The following is a 19,963-nucleotide window of genomic DNA, read 5'->3' on the forward strand; positions in this document are numbered from 1 at the left end:
TGATCTAGACCCTGGAGAAAAGCCACTGTGGAGCACCCTGGTGGGGAGCTGACGTGCTTCATGCCCAGTGTGTGGGACTGGCTTTAGGACTTTAGGACTTTCATTCACCAAATAGGCCTATTAACCAGGCCGTGGCAAATTCTGTGACTCTTTTGCACAGACACCCCAGGTAACCTCCCTGCCACCAAATTGACTACAGTAAAAATGACTCCTTATCAAATTTGTTATCTTAACCCCCTCACCCTCAGGTCTTACAGATGCTAATAAAGAGTAGTTAATTAACAAAGGGAAAAAACAAAAACCAGCCACAGAACAGATCCCAGGAAGGTAGAAAATGTTTAACAGGCCACATCTCACAACTCCAGATTCTTGGGACTGGGCACCCCTTGGAGACCTTGAGGTAAAGCTGACCAGGGAGTTTCTCCCCAGAAGCAGACAGCATCTTAGACCAGGGCCACAGAGTGACTTCTCTACCATCGTGAAACTCTTACTCTCTTCATTTTTTTCTCTTTTTATGCCTTCCTCTTTCACTTGGTAGGATAAGGCTGCAATTAGAATTTCAGAACCAGTAGCTTCTGCAGATAACATGACAAAGTGTTGGACCTGTTGTGCCAAAACTAAGATCGTTCCAAGCCCGAGGCTCCTTAGCTCTCCCCGTAGGCGACTCTAGCCAAGTCCCTAGGGCAACTGTTGTTCAGTGTGTACTCATGGTAAGACTGCTAGGCCTGTCTGGTCTTGCTCCCAGCCACGGGCTCAGGACTCCGTCACTGGGCCACAGGAGCCCAAATGTTGGTTTTGCAGACTGACTTACATGCCAGCCAACTATAATTCCATGCCGGGATCAAGACTATATTGGAGAAAAAAAGAGCTTGAACTGGATATATGCACACAGAAGAATGAAACCCGACCCCATCTCTCACAAGTAAAATAATTAACTCAGGCTGGGGTGGAGCTCGGTGGTAGAGCAGTTACCCAGCATATGCAAAGCCCTGGGCTTCAACCCTAGCACTGAAAAAAAAAAAATCAACTCAAAGACTTAAATGTAAGACCTAAAGCTATGAAACTGCTGGAAGACACAAAGGGAAAGCACATCAGGACACTGGGTGGGCAAAGAGTTTTTGGACAGGACCCCCAAAACACAGGTGACAGAAGCACAAACTGACAAGCAGGATCACATGGAGTTAAAAAGCTTCTGTGCAACAAAGAAAATAATCAACAGAGTTAAGTGACAAGCTGCAGAACAAGAGAAGACATCCGTAAAACTGTCCATTCAACAAGAGGTTGATAGGCAGAATATCTAAGGAACTCAACTACCAAAAAATCTGATTAAAATATGGGAAAATTATCTGAATAGCTATTTCTCAGTAAAGATATACAATTGGTTAAAAAGTATATGCAAAGATGCTTGATATCCTAATCATTAAGGAACTACAAACCACCATATCATCTCATTCTCGTTAGCATGGCTGTTATCCAAAAGATAAAACAAAACACCACGCTGGCGGAACACGGAGAGAAACTCTGGAATGCCGGGGCTGGGAATGTAAATCAGTGCAGCCATCAAGGAAAACTATAGAAGTTCCTCAACAACCTAGAGCTAGAGCTGACATGATCCAGCAACCCTAGCCCAGTTAGATCCAAAGGAAAGGAAACGGTACATCAAGGAGCCACCTGGACTCTGTTGCAGCATCATCCACAACAGCCACAGTACAGAGTCATCTAGGTGCACACTGACGGGTAAATGGAGACAAATCTACACGCAACGGAATATTACTCTGCCGTGATAAGAAGGAAATACTGCCATTTGTGGCAACTTGATGAACCTGGAGGACATTATGTCAAGGGAAGTAAGTCAGGTACAGAAAGAAATCCTGCAAGTTCTCACACACAAGCAGAAGGGTAAGAGCTGATCTTACTGAAGGAGAAAACAGAGAGCAGTGGTTACCAGACCCTGGAAGTGGACGGAAGGGGAGACTGAAGAGGGGATGGTTAACAGGCACAGCGTGTGGCTGGATCAGAAAATAGCTGCCGAGTGGATAACTACTGTTGACAACACTTAATTGTATGTTCAAATACAAAATAACTAGTAGAAAATAAATTTAAGTTGTCATGAAGCTCAAGCATTTTCCCCCTGCAAAATAAATGTAAGTGTAGATGGGTCTTAAAGTACATTTAAAAAAAAATAACCAGTAGAGATTTTGAATATTCCTAAGACAAAGAAACAGCCACTGTTTAAGGTGATGTCAATTATCCCCATCTGTCACTGAGTATTGTATGCCTGCACTGAAATGTCACACAGTACTCCATGAAAATGTACGATTATGATGATTGATTCAAATATGTCTTTAAAAAACATGAATGAATAAGATCAAGAACCTATCTTGGGAAGATTTCTAACTAGAAACACTGGGTGAAAGCAAAAAGTCTGAAGATTAATAAATCATAAATTAATCATCAATCCTAAAATCTGAAGTGATCACCTCTGTTCTACCCAGTTTGAATGGACCAGTCTAAATTTTTTTCAGGAACATGACAGGCAGTCCAATTCCCTGGGAAAATCACTTCCAGAGCACACCTTTTGTGGGGCTGTGATTCATTTGTCTTTCCTCTTAAGGAGGGGAGTAAAAGGAAAAAATTCGAAAGCAGGATGCCACATTTTCTCAAAGCTGGGTGCAGAGACACACACCCGTAATCCCAGCAGCTCGGAAGGCTGAGGCAGGAGGATCACAAGTTCAAAGCCAGTTTCAGCAACTTAGTGAGTGAGGCTCTGAGCAACTTAGAGAGACCCTGTCTCAAAAAATAAAAGGGCTGAGGATGTGGCTCAGTTCTTGAGTGTCCCTGGGTTCAATCCTCAGTACCAAATATATTATATTACACACACAATTTTATATCTCGGAAACAAACACGACTTCATTAAAGACACCTTCTTAGGAGAGTAAAGACGTACACTAGGGGATCTCTCTGTAACTTATAGACAGCTCTGCAGAGCTGAATCCACCTGTTGAATTGTGGGGTGGGGGTCTCTACTGAGGAACAGGCAGGGCATTGGAATGCCACCATCTGTGTACTGACTGGAACCTGTTTTCTTCCTCCACCAGCTGAGTGCCTCCAGCCCACACCTCCAGCCTGATCTGTTCTCATAATCCTGTGGCCAAATGGACCACATCCAGGCTGCCCATGAAAAAGAAGAAGACTCTGAACAATCACCCCAAGGACTAAACCACATGTGCTACCAGAAGAGGAGAGTAAAAGTCATTTCCTGTCATCATTGTCAGACGCAATAACCGTCCTGGTTAGTTATGTGAATTATCAGAGGCTTTAAGATTCAGCCTTCCTAAACTATCCTATTTCCCAAATTATTAACAATAGAATGAAATTCTAAGTAAATAATTTATATATTACATTTAGCCTCTTTTAAGTTTGAAAAAGTGTTAGTATTAAGAATATTAATCGTGTAATCTTTCTGCTTTTAAGCTCGAAAAACCAAGCAATGAAACCTCCCGGCTGAGAAAAAGGAAAAAGAGAAACGTGCACTGACAGTAAGGAGCCAGCAGAGGGCGCCACGTTTACACGCTGAGCGGGTACCTGAAAGTGAGGATGGATTTCGGGCCATTTATCTAGTTATCAATAACCTAGAAAACTTCCATCATAATTGTTCGTTAACTTGGCTACTTTACCAGTGACTCTCAAACAGAACACATGGGAACACGTCCACAGGCATCTGTCAAACATCCTCTGGAACGTGAGTCCCCCTGACTCAAAACCTCTGTGTGTGTGGACAGAAGCTTTGAATTGGACACGGCTTGCAGCTGACCCTGGAGCAGGCCCCAGAGCTCCTGCACAGAATGTCCAATGCCTGTGGCAGAGTGGCTGGAGGTGACAACACAGGATGGCCTGGGGAGCTTCCTGAAGCCCCCAAGAGCTGCTATGAAGGTCCAGGCAACTGGGTAGTTCTGACACAGCACACGTGAACCTCGACCATGGCAGGTAAGGAATTATCTTAAGGCCGTGGAACTAAATCTTTACTTACAAAATCTTTTTTAAAATATAATTTTTAGTTGTAGGTGGACACAATACCTTTATTTTATTTTTACGAGGTGCTGAGGGTCGAACCCAGGGCCTCACACATGCTAGGCAAGTGCTCTACCCCTGAGCCACAACCCCAGCACCATAATTACAAAATCTTAAGAGAAAAGAATCCTGTGCACAATCAGCAAAAATTTTAAGTTAATCAAAATATTGAAAATATTTAGTACCATTTCCTTCAAAATGAAGAATTTTGGCTTATTTTCACTTATTCCTAAATCTTTTAAATGGGTGGGAAAGTAGTACAACAAATACTGCTACAATTAATTTCTGTTCATCATCGGAATATTGCTTACACCTTGTCTTCTTTCAAGGAACTTGGGGGAACATTTATCCTAAATGGCACACACCTAATAGGACCATTATAAGAAATAAGTAAAGCATCTAAAAAGAAAACCGGGGATGAAGGGATGATGAAACCTGGAGTTGCATCAACCGAACATTAAATTTAGCTGCAGGTTTCCAGATGCCAAAAGGCAAGTACCCTAACTTTACATTTTTGAGGTACTTGCTGGGTGCTAAGCCCTGAGAAAGGGCACTACCTCAAAAAAGTATATGACATCACCTTTTATCACCAAGTAACCCTATCCTCAATCAAGTCATTCATTTCCTGACTCCTTGATTCACAGTTCCTGGTATGGTTTGGATGTGAGGTATCCCCAAAAGCTCATGTGTAAGACAAGGCCAGAAAGTTTAGAGGTGAAATGGGCTTATAAAAGGTTTAACCTAATCAGGGCATCCTGAGGCTGGAATGAGAAGCAGTAAGCAGAAATCATACAATGATGTTCACAGACAAGGAAAATGTCCTTTTTGAAATATTGCATAAAGAAATATCAGGACAAAACTATAATTGATTTGTAAATAGATTATGTAATTAGATTGACTTGATTCATAAGAAACTGCCTCTGGGTTGGGAATGCAGCTCAGGGGTAGAGCGCTTGCCTAGTATGCTCAAGGCCTTGGGTTCCATCCCAGGAAGAGACAGAGGAGAGAGAGGAGAGAGAGCAAGAAGAGAAATGGAGAGAGGAAAGGCCGAGTAGGTGAGTGAGCCCAGGGAGTCACAGCCTCCAGCCCCAAACAAGCCTTCAATTAGAGCCAAAAATAAGAATGCTAATGTCTTAAGCCACTAAGGTTGGGGTGACTTGTTAGCAGCAACAGGTAACCAATGAATAGAAAGAGGCCATCTTGTATCCTTCGTGGTTCAGACCATGGTCTAGTTTTTTTGGTTAGGACACAGAGGGCTGGGAAAGCTTGTCTGCATCGTCACAACACACACCACAAAATGCACGGAAACACAGAGAGTTGGGGTGCAGCTGGCTCCCTATTGGGGTGCAATGGGGACCACGGAGATCCCAGACACGGGGAGAGGGTCTCTGCTCCCTGTGCACCTGTGTCTGATCAACATGGACAGCAGGGCTGGGTGGTCCTGCTCCCCACAGCCACCCTCTGTGTCCCCACACTGACCCCTTTGCTCCTTCTATCCTGCAGTAACAGCTGTTTGATCAGCCCCAAACTAAGTCCCCACTGTTCTAACAACCACCGGGTTTCTGCTGTCCTACCCGGAGCTTACCTGACAGTCACAGGAATTCAGTTCAATGCATCCATTCCTCTGGTGCCTTCTCCTTTAGGGGCACAGACAGGAGAAGGAAGACTCCCTGCCTACCAGCACAAGCCTCCTCAGCTGACCCCGATGACGGCTCCAGACTCCCCTGCTACAAACCCCGCCCGCCCCTCCGCTCACAGAACTACTCCATTCTCCCCGGCTGGCAGTCTTCTGGATCTCTCCAGGCCTCTTGAGCCCACTCTGAGAAGGACAAGGAAAATGAGAGCTCCCAGGATTTGAGGCAATCTTGTAGAGAAGGAATTTGGTTTTGGTTTTTGGTGTTTGTTTTATGCGTTGGTAGAAATGCATCAGCAGAAAAACTGGTCTATTCCTAGGTTGGCTCTTGCTCTAACTTTCCTTTCCTTGTTGTTTTCTTCCTGTAGAAAGTTACAAGGTGAGAAAGGGAAACCCGGGGCGTCAGGGAGTCCTTCCAATTCCACTTTTCATCTTGAGTGTCACCATGGCGACCTACTTCTCCCCGAGGACCCGTGCTGAGTGAGGGTGAGGAGCATGCGAACCCTGGCGTTTCCACCCACACAAACACACCCATGAGTGCGCACAGACACACGCACTCTGGTCTGAAAACCAATGTACCCAGTGAAACAATGGTGCTAAGCTGCCCACAAAGCATACCACCATGGAGGCGTCTTGGAATTGAGAGGTGACAGAAGTTCACCTCCTATGGTGAACTTGATAAAGGAGGATTTGAAGGGGGGGGGGGGGGGATGGAGTCTCTACCACCTGAAGAAGGGCCCAGATCCCTCCAACAAGAAGCATTTTAAAGAAACCAAACAAAGCTGTGGCTTTGCCTGGACTGTTGTAAACGGAGGACGGTGCAGCAGGGGCAGAAATGAGCTAGGTGGGTGACTCCTGGGTGTTACAGTTAAGGGTCTGCGGCTTTCCGGAAGGCCTCGGCACATGAGCACAGATGTGGCACCGGGGATACCACAGTGTCACAGACCCGCAGCAACTGGGAAAGGAGCCCACGCAGCCGCTGGTGGGGGATCATGGAGTCAGACACACTTGCTTCGTTCTGTGGCTCCACCATCACGTTTCCCTCCAGCTTTCTAATCAGCACAGCATTTATTCTCTCACCCCTGCTAGGCAAGCGCTCCACCGCTGAGCCACGACCCCAGCCCCTCGGCATTTATTCTTGAGTAAGAAGTGTCAGCATAGAATCCCGGGGAGAATTCAGACCCATCTAGACCTGCCCCCTGGCTACCACTGCTTTCTATAAAAGCCAAGCATCAGGGCTCCGACCAATGGTTTCCCTTACTGCCAACGCAACGTGGGGCGAGGCTAACCGGCCTCTCTACCTCAAACTGCCACTTTTTCTAGAAAAATATTTGAAGCCACCAAGGCCCGCTAAGACAGTCTGAGTCCAGGACCCAGCCTGAGTCACAGTCACAGAGGAGGAGTGCCACCCATGTCACCACTTCAGACAAGGGCTCCTCACAGCGAGCAGCCTCGCCTGATGGTGATGTGCTAGGTGCACACCTTCACCACGCCCAGAAATGATCCGCTCCCTGCACAGTTCTCAGCCTCAGCACAGATCACACCATCGTGCTGTGCTCTGAAGTACTTGACGACAAGACCTTTGTGGCATTAAGACCAGCTGCACTCGCCCACTCGCATGCCCCAGCCAGCCGTCTGCACCTGCTCCCTTCCAGAGCCCTTTGCTCTCTGCGGCCTTCGGTTCATTATTGTGACCCAGGATCGTGAGCAAAGCATGGTGCTCGGTGAAAACATTCTAAAAGACTAGTTTCTGCTCATAGAAACAAAAGCATACAATTCTATAACAAAAGGTGCCTTGGAATAATTACAGAAGAAACGAACAACCAGAAGCTGTTGGTGTCCCAGAGAAGCAGGAAGTCAAGAAAACCTCCTGGAGCAGGAGTCTCAAGAAGGGAGCCCATCTCAGAGGCAGACCAGGGATAGAGAGGCAAGAGCCTCAAGCACAGGCAGGGCATGGTGTGAGCTAGGGCGCAGGGCAGAGGCGCTCAAATGGAACAGGAGCACCAGACATCAGGGTCTGAGAACTGCTAAGCTAGAGTCACAGGAGGCCACTGTTCTGCAATGAGTCCCCCCAAAAGACCAGACCAGTCCGAAACAGAGTCATTCACACTAAATGACACAGAAGAAAACTGACATTTTAATGATGCAGATAGATCCCAAAACAGACCAGGTTTTTCTGAACACAGAAGATTCCAGCCCACTCTGAGTCCACCTAACTGGGACAGCCCCTCTGCTTTAACCTTTACAAAGTAATTCAAAGTGACCTGATGTTAGACAGTCAGATTTTCTTCCACTGTTCTGTCTCCTTGTACCCACCTTATCAAAGCCACTGTCCTGCCCTGGCCCAGTGGGAGCTAAATTCCATTTTGTACAGTGGAGGCTGCCCCATTCATAGATCGCAAGTAAAAGCCATTTAGATCTATAACTAAACGTGTTGTGATTTTGTCTTTTGACAATTCTAAGCCCATGAAGTTTTTTATAATCAAAAATCATAGCAGCAAACATTATAAAACTAGGGCTGTGTTGTTTGACTCTAGTAAGAATTTTAAGAGCAATTACCTTCAGTTGGAAATTTTTTGGCTCGTTCCTCAAAGAACCATTCTCCAGTTTTTATTTTCACGTTTCTGAAAAGCAAGCAGAAAGAAAGCCTTAGACTAGGTATGAGCAATGCTGTACTGGACCCGGTAGTGGACATAGGGAGGGAGAAAGGTAATACCACAAAATTTCAGTTGAAAAGGGACCAAACACTTCATTTTACCTATTTCTTACTGAGGTTAACCTAGCTACAAAGCTAGCCTCCTGCCGTGGTGTGTTTTACTCTCTGTGTGGCAGGCACATGCAACGTATTCATGTTAACTTATGCTCTGCCCAGTGCACGTGGAGAAGCCGAATATTTCTGAATACAAAGAGAAACAAAATTGCTATGGAAACAGCCACGTTGCTGTGAAAATGGTGGTATAGATAGGCTCCAGAAGGATATCACGAAGAATGTCACGAAGGATAGGCTCCAGAAACATCCATTGCTGTGTGGTTGGTTGGCCAAGAGAAAAGTCACCCTCAGGTTAACATCGGTGTTGACCAGGATGTTTGTAGACTGTCAACAGTAGACTGACCAGGGGGAGCTGAAGTCTGGAATTGTCTCTGTCAACAAGCTTTGACAGGGACCCAGGGACCCAGGTCCAAGGGAACTCCTGGAGGTCAGGGGAACCACCGCCTTCAGCCAGCAGGTCTGGCGGCCGCCCCCTGGACCACACTCCCAGCCTCTGGCTCTCACGCCTGCCTGCGCACAGAGCTCTCCGTGTGCTGGCTGCTTGAAGCTGAGGTCCTGCAGTGTGTTTTGCTCTCGAGAGTTGTGAAATTTCTGGAGAAACCACACTCAACCTCGAAGAGCCTCAGAAAGGTAATTGATAGTATCCTTTAGGATGTAAAAGGTAAACACACAGATATTATCAATTGTTTATACCCTTAAAATACCATGCAGATGGCTGGGGGTGTAGCTCAGCAGGAGCATGCAGGAGGCCCACGCAATAAAAATAAAATTAAAATTAAAAATGTGCCATAAAATGACAATTCCTTGGCTATGCAAGTTTTTAAAAACTGAAGCTTTAACTTTTGTGGAAAAGTCTCTTTCATATATAATTTATTGAAATAAATTCTCTATTAAGTTTAGGCTATCTATGGACTTATATGGACTCAAATAGACTTTTTTTTTTTTTCCTTTATAGGTACAAGGAATCACATTAGGCAAGCACTGTACCACTGAGTTATATCCCCAACCTTTCAAATGAACTTTTTTAAAGTTAATGCTTATGAATGCTATTAATGTAAATAGAATCACAAATATATGCCAGTCTACCTTTTAAAAATTATCGATCTTTTTCTAGCACTAATAATAGAAGACCTCAATCAACTTTCTACCTTCATCTGGTTAGAAACTATTATTCTCTGGTTAATACATAAATGGTTATTAGCAATGATTAGTGAGTAGAACAAGGAAAATCAACAGGGTGTTTAAGAATTTTATGACAGAATTTTGACACTCAGTACTATATTCAGAGCCAAAAATACGTTTCTATGACATGTTCCGAGGGAGGTAGAAAAAAAGGTTTTATCCACAAAATCAGAAACTCTATATCTAACTCTAGATCTACACAAAACACCTTAAGGCATGGTGTTTCTCCTTAGCTTTCTCCTCGAGCACTTGAAAACCAGCAGAGCATCAAAACACCAGGGAAAGATGGGGCGGGGCTGAGCTCAGTGGCAGCGCTCCGCTTAGCATGGGCAGTACCCTGAGTTCAACCCCCAGCACCCCGCTCCCCCAAAAAATCATCAGGGGAAGTGTGGAGATTCATGAGTGGTAAGTTCACACTCCTTCGAAGCACTCCACTGCTGGGTGTCTACTTCTAAGGGTGAAAGCAGGACCAGGTCCAGTCACCAGAAGAGGTGAGTGGGATGGGTCCTCCAGCTGGCCAATGGACTGCTCCTCCTGGACTGTTTTCCTGGTAGGGGCGACCCATTTCAACAAACCTACTCTCTCACACTTCCTGACCCATTACCCTTGTGACCAAAAGCCCTCCTATCAATTGAGCCAACCAGATACAGGCACCATTCACAAGTGAACATACACAAAGACAAGTGATCACAAAAGATGACAACTAGTGGAGGGGAGGGAGGAGAGGAAGGTGGACGCTCCTGAGTAGATAAACACTGCGCACACCTGTGCCTGGGAGAATCTCCAGCCCCAGTTCAGAACCTATGCACGGAGCGGACAAACTAAAATCCTAGTCCCTTGGTGCCAATCACCTAAAATAACCATCTAATCATCTCATTTAATCTCAACTGAGTCCTCGTGAAGTTTAAACAGCTAAGTTGGCACACAGATTTGGGCACAAACTCAAAGTCTCTTGGGCGTATCTGTATTAATGAATAAAGGATCAAAACACCACCATCCAAAACCATACAAAGACCACTGCTTTTTGCACTGGAGGCCATTTTCTCTGACTACTCGCTTTGAGTTGGACCTCTGCCATCCCTTCAGGCAGAACTGGCCATATATAAGCAATTATTCCATAGTGACTCTTATAAGGACTCCTGTCTACATGAGTTGTGAGTTTAAGATGAAAGACCACTTGGTGTCTCATCTATGGGAGAGGCAAGTGAATTCTGAAGTCTCCGTCCCCTTAGCATCAACCCAGGGTATCATGATTCACAGTAACCAAAGGAAGACTTTGGCATCTGTTCCCAGATGATTAGATTGCAATTGGGTTATGAGAGCTTCTTGAAACACTGTATGAGCTCAGTAGGTTAAATCTTTTAAATCTCTCAGGTAGAATCATGACTTGTTTAACAATTTTCCAATCGATCCATAAATGCATCTCAAAAGGCAAATGCATGAGGTGTGGAGCAAGAGCAGGAGCTCTGGAGTCAGGGGACAAGATCTTTGCACTAGCTAGGCAATTCCTTCAAGAGGAGTCTTAGAATCATCATTGCCAGGCACCTGGTGCATAGATGGTGTTTCTCAAGGTTTCAGCATCCACCTCATGGTCTTGATCCTACTAACGCTGTCATTTCATCAGCAAAGGAAATAACTGTTGAAGAGCACTTCACAAAATTCTAGCACTCAGATGTCCAATGACAAGGAGAATAGAGAATTTTATTTGATCTCATTCGTATCACCAGTGAGCCACATGGGCATGTTGGAATGCAATTTTATTTTGCATCCAGGTTACTTGCATCTGCAGATGAGCAAGCAATGGCACCTATGCTTTATGCACCAAGGAAAGTGAACATATTCCAGGCACCGGGGCACATGCCTGTAATCCCAGTGGCTCAGGAGGCTGAGACAGGAGGATCTTGAGTGCAAAGCCAACCTCAGTGACTTAGCAAGGCACTAAGCAACTCGATGAGACCCGGTCTCTAAATAAAATACAAGAAGGAGGAGGAGGAGGAGAAAAGAAAAGAAAGAAAGAAAGGAAGGAAGGAAGGAAGGAAGGAAGGAAGGAAGGAAGGAAGGAAGAAAGAAAGAAAGAAAGAAAGAAAGAAAGAAAGAAAGAAAGAAAGAAAGAAAGAAAGAAAGAAAGAAAGAAAGAAAGAAAGAAAGAAAAAGTGAACATATCCCTGGTGTTGCTTAAGGTGTTTCCACCAGTCGGTGCAAGAGGCGGGAAGCTGGTTTGCATAGTCAGGATTCTGTGAATACCTGCGAAAGCACGTATGTGCAGACCTGCTCTTCCACCAGTGCCCCATGGCAAGGGATCCTCCAGAGAGCCCTCAAGAGGGCCCTGGTGACCCTCAGATGCATGAGCTGCAAAAATGCCAAATAAAGAAGCCGAATTGTAAAACTGAGAGCAATCAACTGCTTTATGTTAGCTTGCCCAACTGCTTGGTGATTCCCAGCTAAAACGGACCCATGTGTGCACACAGCAGAAAACTTTTTACTTCAAATAATCTTGTACCTCAGATGGTTGCAGTTACAAACCAGTGGGGTTTATCCAAAAGCGCATCTGATCTGATTTTGACTTTCTTACAAGAAAAACTACTGATCGTTGTGATTAAATCCTAGGTAACCATGAGTAAGAGAATCAAGATGAAGATAAAGAAATGATTTCATCAAGCTGCTATCAACACCTTGCAAAACATTTATAACTGTCCCTTCCTTAACTTCAGAGAGGGGCAAGCCTCCTGTCACATCCGGTGCCAGTCACAACCCAAGAATTGTGGACATTCCCCCTCTGCAGGGGGCACCCTAGAATAGAGGGGCAAGGTGGGACCCAATTGGGTAGAGCCCACAGCCGTGCACAGCTGAAGTTTAATGTGTCATGCTCTAGAAACGTGGGGTGGGGGGACACACACTCAGGCACCAGGCAGAGGAAGTGGCTGGGGCACAGTGACGGAGAGGGGTGGGCACTGTGGTGAACCCACCACCTACTCTGAGGCATTAATAAGTATTACATCCTGTGCAGGCCAAAAAGCAATGAGGGCCTGGCGGCCTGCCGTCCTGGTCGTGAGGTTGAGGCTGAGACTGTGACTCCTGGTTTGTTAGGTCTAGTGGATGAAATGAGAGAAGTTCTAGTGCAGTCCGACAGAGCTGTCGTTGTTTAAGGCCTGGACTATGGAAATTGGGCCAGGTGCCAGGTGTCGATCTACCCTCCCTGTGAATCTAAGGATGAGGCTTTCCACGTCACCCAAGGGGCCATGAGTGGGGCACAGGGCAAGAAGGCTTGCTCTGGACTGGAGCAGCCTCAGCTGGGCGTCTGGAAGTTAGAGAAGTGGCCATGCTGAATGTGCAGCACAAAGGGGAGCAGAGGGCACATTCCGAAGGCCATCGGCCGTCACACACATCGAACCACCACTGTGACAAAGAACCTGAGAGGTTCAAGGACAATCCAGGCTAGAGTGAAGGAAAGGCTGGAAGCTAACCAGGCCAAGGCAGCGAGCACTGCTGCTCCACCAGGAAGAGCAGAGCTGTCTGGGAAGTTCAGAGTGAGGCTGTCTCAGCCAGGACGCCCCCAGGACCTGAAAGGAAGACATGGAATGCTGGAGAGAAGACCCAACACACACAGGACAAGGCCAAACGACTCATTAGGCGTTATTATCGAAGAAACTCAGTCAAGTGGCATCAAAGAAAAATCAGAATAATCAGCTCGACCGAAGAAACTGTTACTGGGTTAAGAAGCAAATTCAAAGGGCTGAATCATCAGCCCAAAAGGACATTTCTTTTTTTTGGGGGGTGGGGGGGTGCTGGGGATCAAACCCAGGGCCTTGTGCTTACAAGGCAAGCACTCTACCGACTGAGCTATCTCCCCAGCCCCAAAAAGGATGTTTCTTATCCCACAGAAACCAGTGTGAAGAAGCTGGATGAGGTGGTACAGGCCAGAAGGAGCTCCAGCCACTCAGGAGGCTGAGGCAGGATCGCTGGAGCCCAGCCTGGGTGGCATGGCGAGACCCCATCTCAAGGAAAAAAAAGAAAAATGAGTCTGAAAAGACTCATTCCTAGACACACATTAGGAGCTTGATGGGTCCACACTGGAGTTCATTTTCTTCTCAGAACCATGGGCCAGTCTCTCATGTCGAAAAAAGAACTCAAAATCATTATTGTTGACTGCCCTCACCAGGTGAGAGTAGTTACCCCCCACACCCCGCCCAGCATAAAAGCAACAAACTTACCAGCGCCAGATTGTGGGACCTGAGAATTCTTTTGAAATTAAACACAAAGTAACCATGGCAGACAGGGCAAAAACCAGACTGGCTTGGAGACTCCCTTCAAGGTTACAGTTTCAGTTCCTTGTTACAATGTTTTTTTTTTTCCTTTTTCTTTTCTTTTTTAACAATTTTGGAAGGGAGAAGGAATTCCTACTTTCTTATCAGTTGACTTCAATTCCATAGTTACAAACGCGGAACTCTGTGTAACCAAGGGCACCTCCCTGTGGACAGACTCAAGTTTTCCTTTCAAGGGAGTACTTTGTTACTTCTAAAAACCACAGTGTAAATCCGAATCTGAAAAAGACAGCCCCAATCCTAGTCTCCTCATCACCAAAGCGTCACAGAGGGAGGAGGGACTTCGGACGACAACAACACGTGTCGGCTTTACCGTTAGGCAGAAACCCAGGGTCTGCCTTCTTTCAACAGGAAGTGGGCTTCATAATGTTGATTCTGAAATATCTGCATTCAAGGAGCAGAAGGTGAATCACCTGAAATCTGTGAACCACATGCTGCATCTCCTTAATATGGGAATGAGCTTAGTACTATCCCGAGGACGTGGCATGTTATTGTGGAAATTCTCGTGAGCATGCCACCTAAAAGGAACAGCCAGCCCAGCATCCCCTCAACCCCAACACTTGGCTACCATGCACAGTGGCAGCCCAGGAACACCACCTCCTGCAACTGACCTTCAACTTAGAATATGAACAAAAGACACAATGAAACAGGAAGCTCACTAATTCTCAGAAAGTTATTTTAAAGGCAGGACTTTGCATGACTAATCAAGTGCTGACCACAGAATGAATAGGGCCTCCAATAAGAATGACATACACAATACTACGAAACATTCTCTTCACAAAGCAGCAAAGAAGCTTTTTCCCCAAAAAGTATTCCAGAAATGTCTACATTTTTACTGTTTGTTTTGGTATTATAAGACTCAAATCACAAAATATTCATTATACTTAGTATATGCCTATAAAGAATATCATTGTCATCTATCCTGTTTTTAAGAAAACAAGGCACTTATACCAAGTAGAATAGGCAAGCTCTATGCAAGAACTAAAACAGGGACCATTGCTAATTCAGAACTAAGAAATACCATGTATCCCTGGGTGTGGTGGCACACACCTGTAGTTCCAGGGACTCAGGAGGCTGAGGCAGAAGGATGTGAGTGGGAGGCCAGCCTCAGCAACTGAGCAAGAACCTCAGAAAATAGGCAAGATCCTATCTCCAAAATAAAAAAAGAAAAAGACAAAGAAAAGAAAAGAAAAAGATCTAGGGATGTAACTCAGTGGTAAATCATCCCTGGGTTCCCTCCCCAGTACCCAAATAAAACAAAACAAAAATAAAGTCTTGGACCAAGGATCTAGCTGAGTGGTGGAGGGGGAGAGTGTTCCCAGGTGCGATCTAGTACAGCAAAAACAAAAACTGCACATCAAAAAACAAAACACTTTTCCCCTGTGAAATTAGTCTTAGTGGCTAAGCCCTTGAGAATATATAAGTGTTGGACTCTGAAGTGTTTTACACATTAATTTAACTTGTCTTTATATAATTTTTTTTTTCTACCAGGGATTGAACTCAGGGGCACTGAACCACAGAGACACATCCCAGTCCATTTTTTGTATTTTATTTAGAGAAAGGGTCTCTCTGAGTTGCTTAGGGCCATGCTAAGTTGCTGAGGCTGGCTTTGAACTTTCGATCCTCCTGCCTCAGCCTGCCGAGCCCTTGGGATTACAGATGTGCACCACCACACTTGTCTGTGATGTACTTTTTCATGAGAAGCATGTGAGTGAACAGGATAGTTCAGTGGAACTGACACTTGCCTAGCATACACAGGGCCCCAGGTTCAATGCCCAGCAACACAAACACACACACACACACACACACACACACACACACACACACACACACATACACACAGAGTTTCTATCAGCAATATTAAAAATTTAATTTGGAAAAATATCAAGTTTGAAACAGAAGTCAGGCAGAGGAGAAATTTTATTTTAACCTCAGTACCACTAAAATCCTTCTTTGGACAAACCTACACCATACTCTGACTTCAGTCTTTTACTCACTTATAGAGAGGAAGTGTCTCCAATATTGAGTACAAATTGTTCCATTCTCCCAAATTAGTTATTTGCTTTGTGGATTTAAACTGATGATCTGATATTTTATCAAAACACGGGATTATGAAAATACTGGAGTCTGAAATTTATAGGAGTACATTTTCTAACCTCTGCAAGTTTTACTTTAAGCAGGAAACAATTTTGTTATGGAACCTTTGCTGAAATGTGGCTTGATTTTCAATAACAATTCTCCCCTTAAATGTAGAAAACACAAGGTGTCCTGTGACAACATGCTTACCTCCAAATCCTGATCAGAATGGTACCTGAACCAAATTAAATCCCTTATGATAAACTCCAAGGCGAATGTTCACCACTCCTGCTTTGCAACAACTCAGGACCCCACCTGAGAACTGAGGGTGTGATAAGGAACACCGAGGTCTGGGGCCATTTCCAGCCGAGCCTTAGCTGCTCCCCGTTGGCATCAGTTGTGGCACCAGAGGCGCCTGAGCAACCTAAGAAAACCCCCTGAACCTGCCGCAATTTGATACCTTAGTCTAAAATCTTCTGGTTGTCTTACAAAAATTCAGTGGCACATATGTTGTTAAAATATTTGAAAACAGAGAATTCCTTGAGCAACAGGTTTTGAACCTAATCAGTCCAAAGGACCTGCAAAATGTCCCAGTGAAAATGCAAAGCAAAACAAACCCTGGGGCTGGGGGTGCAGCTCAGTGGTAAAACACTCTCCTATCACATGTGGGGGACCCCGGGTTCCACCCCCAGCTCTGCAAAATAATAATAGTAATAATAATAATGAATATACATAATAACCTCTTAAGACTTTGTAAATGTGTGATATATATTCTCAAATGAAACAGAAGGAGCATACTCACAAGCACCTGACAAAAGAGTCTGTTAGGTCATAGCCAATTACAACACAAATGGAGGAGCCACAATTCGTAGAATGAAGTCCATGCAATAGCAGTTCCTCAGCAACCTTCTACTTCAGAGATGAGCAGGTATGGCCCAGACAAGTGGAATCGGAAGCCACTGCATACAGATTTTTTTTTTTTTTTTTTTTTTCCAGTACTGGGTAAGGGACCCAGGGCCTCATGCAAGCTAGGCAGGTGCCCTGTCACCGAGCCACATCCCCAGCCCTGGAACATCATTTAAGAAGAAGAAAAAAAAAAAAAAAAATCAATGCAAACCTAAGTTCAATCTTATCTTTTTAAAAATTGAGCTAAAACAAACAAGCAAATATAAAGCTTAGTCTCCCTGACATTTCAACCTAGCTTTATCTTGAGCCATTTCACAGCAGAAAATCTCAAAAGATTCCATGGGAGGAAACTTCAAGCCACACACAAGGGTAAGCTCATGCTTCTGTCCGCTTTCCTTCTTCCTTCTGCCAGCACGCTCCTCCTTCTGGAATCGGCTTCCGCAGCGCCTGCTGAGGACCACACCTGCCCTCTCACTGCAGAAGCAACATTCACCTGACTTCCTTCTTCGAGGCCCTCTCCACCCTCTCCTCGTTCATTCACGGAGTTCTTTCTGTTGCTCTCTCTCCTCTATTTCCTTAGGTTTTCTGAAGCCTTAAGACAGCTGCAAAGACAGCTGCTTGGGCGGGCCTCGGAGTTAGGGTTAGGGTCAGGCTAGGTTAGAGTTTCGCTCTTCCCTCTCTCATCCCTGTGGCGAGTTCCATCACCCCTTTTTGAACTGTCTCTCGGGTCCCCGCCACTTCAATTCCGGGCTCCCCCCTTGTGCCTTTTCATTGCCTAGGGACCTCATTGCTCTTTTACCTTCATCTCTGCCTCCTGAGTCCACCAAGCAGAGTAACGATGGACTCTCAGTAAGGTTTTCATGGAGCAAAGAGCATTTGCTCACCTCCTGCTACCTGGGGCACAGCTGATTGAGTGGCTTCTGAAGACTCCACCCTCCCAGGCAAGTCTCCCACGTGGAGACTAAGAGGGGACTGGGCTCCAGGCTGGGCTCTGCCTCAGGGCCTGGGGTACATTGTCTCATGTCCCAGCCTCCCCTTCTCCGCCAAAGGAGGACGGTAGTAGTAGCTACCACTTGGGATTGGTTGACACTTTAGGTAAAGCTGAAAGGAACGTTCCAGCTGTGGATGGTCTGGAAACCCGCCTCCTCTCCTCTTCTCTCCTCTGAGCTCCCCGCCCTTAGCAGCTCTGTGGGTGGCAGTCCTCCAAGAGAAGACTTCCCTGAAAGCAGAAGCCCCCTGAACATGATCCGGGGGCCTGCAGTCCACAGGCCTTGGCTTTCCAACAATCTGTAAATTGGGCTGAATTTTTAATTGCTGCCCAGAGCTCTCCATTCTTGAATTTAATGACTTTCCCCCTCATCCTGTCCTCAAAGCACTTCTTCCTGAAGAAGGAACTTCAAGCTGAGGGAGAAGCGGGGAGAGAAATGAGTGGGGTCAAGACCCTTTCCCAGGTCCCAGTGCGAGACAGTGAGGAAGGTCCAACATCCTTCTGAAGCTTTGTCCTTGGTCCCAAACCAGGAGGGCAGGCCAGAGTGGACAAAGCTGGAGGGAGGAAGAGGCCGAGGCTGGGAGGAAGGGGCAGAGCCCGGGGAGAGTGCAGGTGTCGTTTAATGAGCCCAACCACTTCCTGTGCTCACTCACTCCGAGGGGTGCAATGGTCTTAGGTATTTTGAAAAATTCCCTTATTTCAAAATAAGGAAGCTGGGGTTTTAGAAATGACACTTCATGTACCTAGAGGGCCAGGTCACAGTGCCTCTGGGGCGGAGATTTCAACCTGGGAGGGTTGCCTCAGCCCCTGAACTCCTGTTTTGATTTTTAGTTTACAGTTAATCATGAGAAGAAGAAAACTACTGAGGGATCCTGAGTCTTACCAGGCAAGGTTTATCACTAAATTTCTTTCTTTCTTTCTTTCTTTCTTTCTTTCTTTCTTTCTTTCTTTCTTTCTTTCTTTCTCTCTCTCTCTCTCTCTCTCTCTCTCTCTCTCTCTCTCTCTCTCTCTCTCTCTCTCTTTCTCTCTTTCTCTCTCTTTCTTTTTCTCTCTTTCTCTCTTTCTCTCTCTCTTTCTTTCTTTCTTTCTTTCTTTTACCAGGGATTGAACCCAGGGGTACTTAACCACTGAGCCACATCCCCAACCCTTTTAAGTTTTTATTTTGAGACAGTCTCACTAAGTTGCTTAGGGCCTCACTAAATTGCTGAGGCTGGCCTAACACTTGCAATCCTCCTGTCTCAGCCTCCTGAGCTACTGGGTGCTAAATTTCAAATCTAAAGCATTGATTGAAATGGGGAAGAAGGTCTTTATACCTTTCTAAAGATGACTGGAGTTGTTATCTGCTCTTGGAGGGCCTAGGCATCAACACTCATGTGGCCAGGGCAATAGGGCTTTGATTTTCATTCTCGAGCTAAGAAAAACCTGAAACGCTCAGACTCCAGCCAACAAGGGTGACTGATGGAAGTCAGGGCAAGGCGGTGAGCTGCCTGGAACGGAGGTGCCCCTCGGCACGGAGATCAGGTTGAACCACTTCTCTCTTTGGTTGAATGACTGAAATACATTACGCCTTGCAAAGGGACAGGACATACGTAGATTCATGTCAGGGTGTCGGATAAAGGCAGCCTCCGGGTTTAGGCTCCAAGGAATGGCTGCTCTCTTCCTCAAAGGCTTGTTTCGGACCATCTGTGAGACCTGGAAAGTGCGGCCATCTGCCCCCCTGAGATGCTCACCTGTCCTCGAAGCACACCGTGCACTTCCAGACGTGGGTCCTCCTCAGGAACACGCGGCAGTCCGAGCACACTCGGTGGCTGCAGCCCTGGCACACGGCCCCCCGGTTCAGCAGCAGCCCCAGGGGCCGCTGGCAGCGCGCACAAGAGTTCTCCTTATACTCGTGGCTGGGGTTCCTGGCTCCTTTCCACCGGAGGTGCTGCAGGTGTGTCTTCAGTTTCCTGTGGCCCACAGAGCCAGATAAGATGGCTGCAGGGAACGCCAGGCGGCAGGGCAGGAGCCCCTGC

General features: G+C 45.9%; 1 protein-coding gene across 4 annotated transcripts in view; it reads right to left on the bottom strand.

Moving 5' to 3' along the window:
• SYTL3 (synaptotagmin like 3) overlaps positions 1 to 19,963 on the bottom strand; it is a gene marked incomplete at its 3' end in the record, with an annotated part of 92,435 nt that overhangs the window by 59,421 nt on the left and 13,051 nt on the right. For all 4 annotated transcript variants that reach the window (XM_079146770.1, XM_079146771.1, XM_079146769.1 and 1 more), the window contains 2 exons: positions 19,679 to 19,897; positions 8,264 to 8,328 (listed from right to left, as the gene is read on the bottom strand). In XM_079146770.1, coding sequence (XP_079002896.1) covers positions 8,264 to 8,328; positions 19,679 to 19,897 — 284 coding nt within the window. The remainder of the gene's footprint in view (positions 1 to 8,263; positions 8,329 to 19,678; positions 19,898 to 19,963) is intronic.

Source organism: Sciurus vulgaris, assembly GCF_902686455.1.
Source record: "Sciurus vulgaris genome assembly, chromosome: 7".
In the NCBI taxonomy this organism is placed as follows: domain Eukaryota; kingdom Metazoa; phylum Chordata; class Mammalia; order Rodentia; family Sciuridae; genus Sciurus; species Sciurus vulgaris.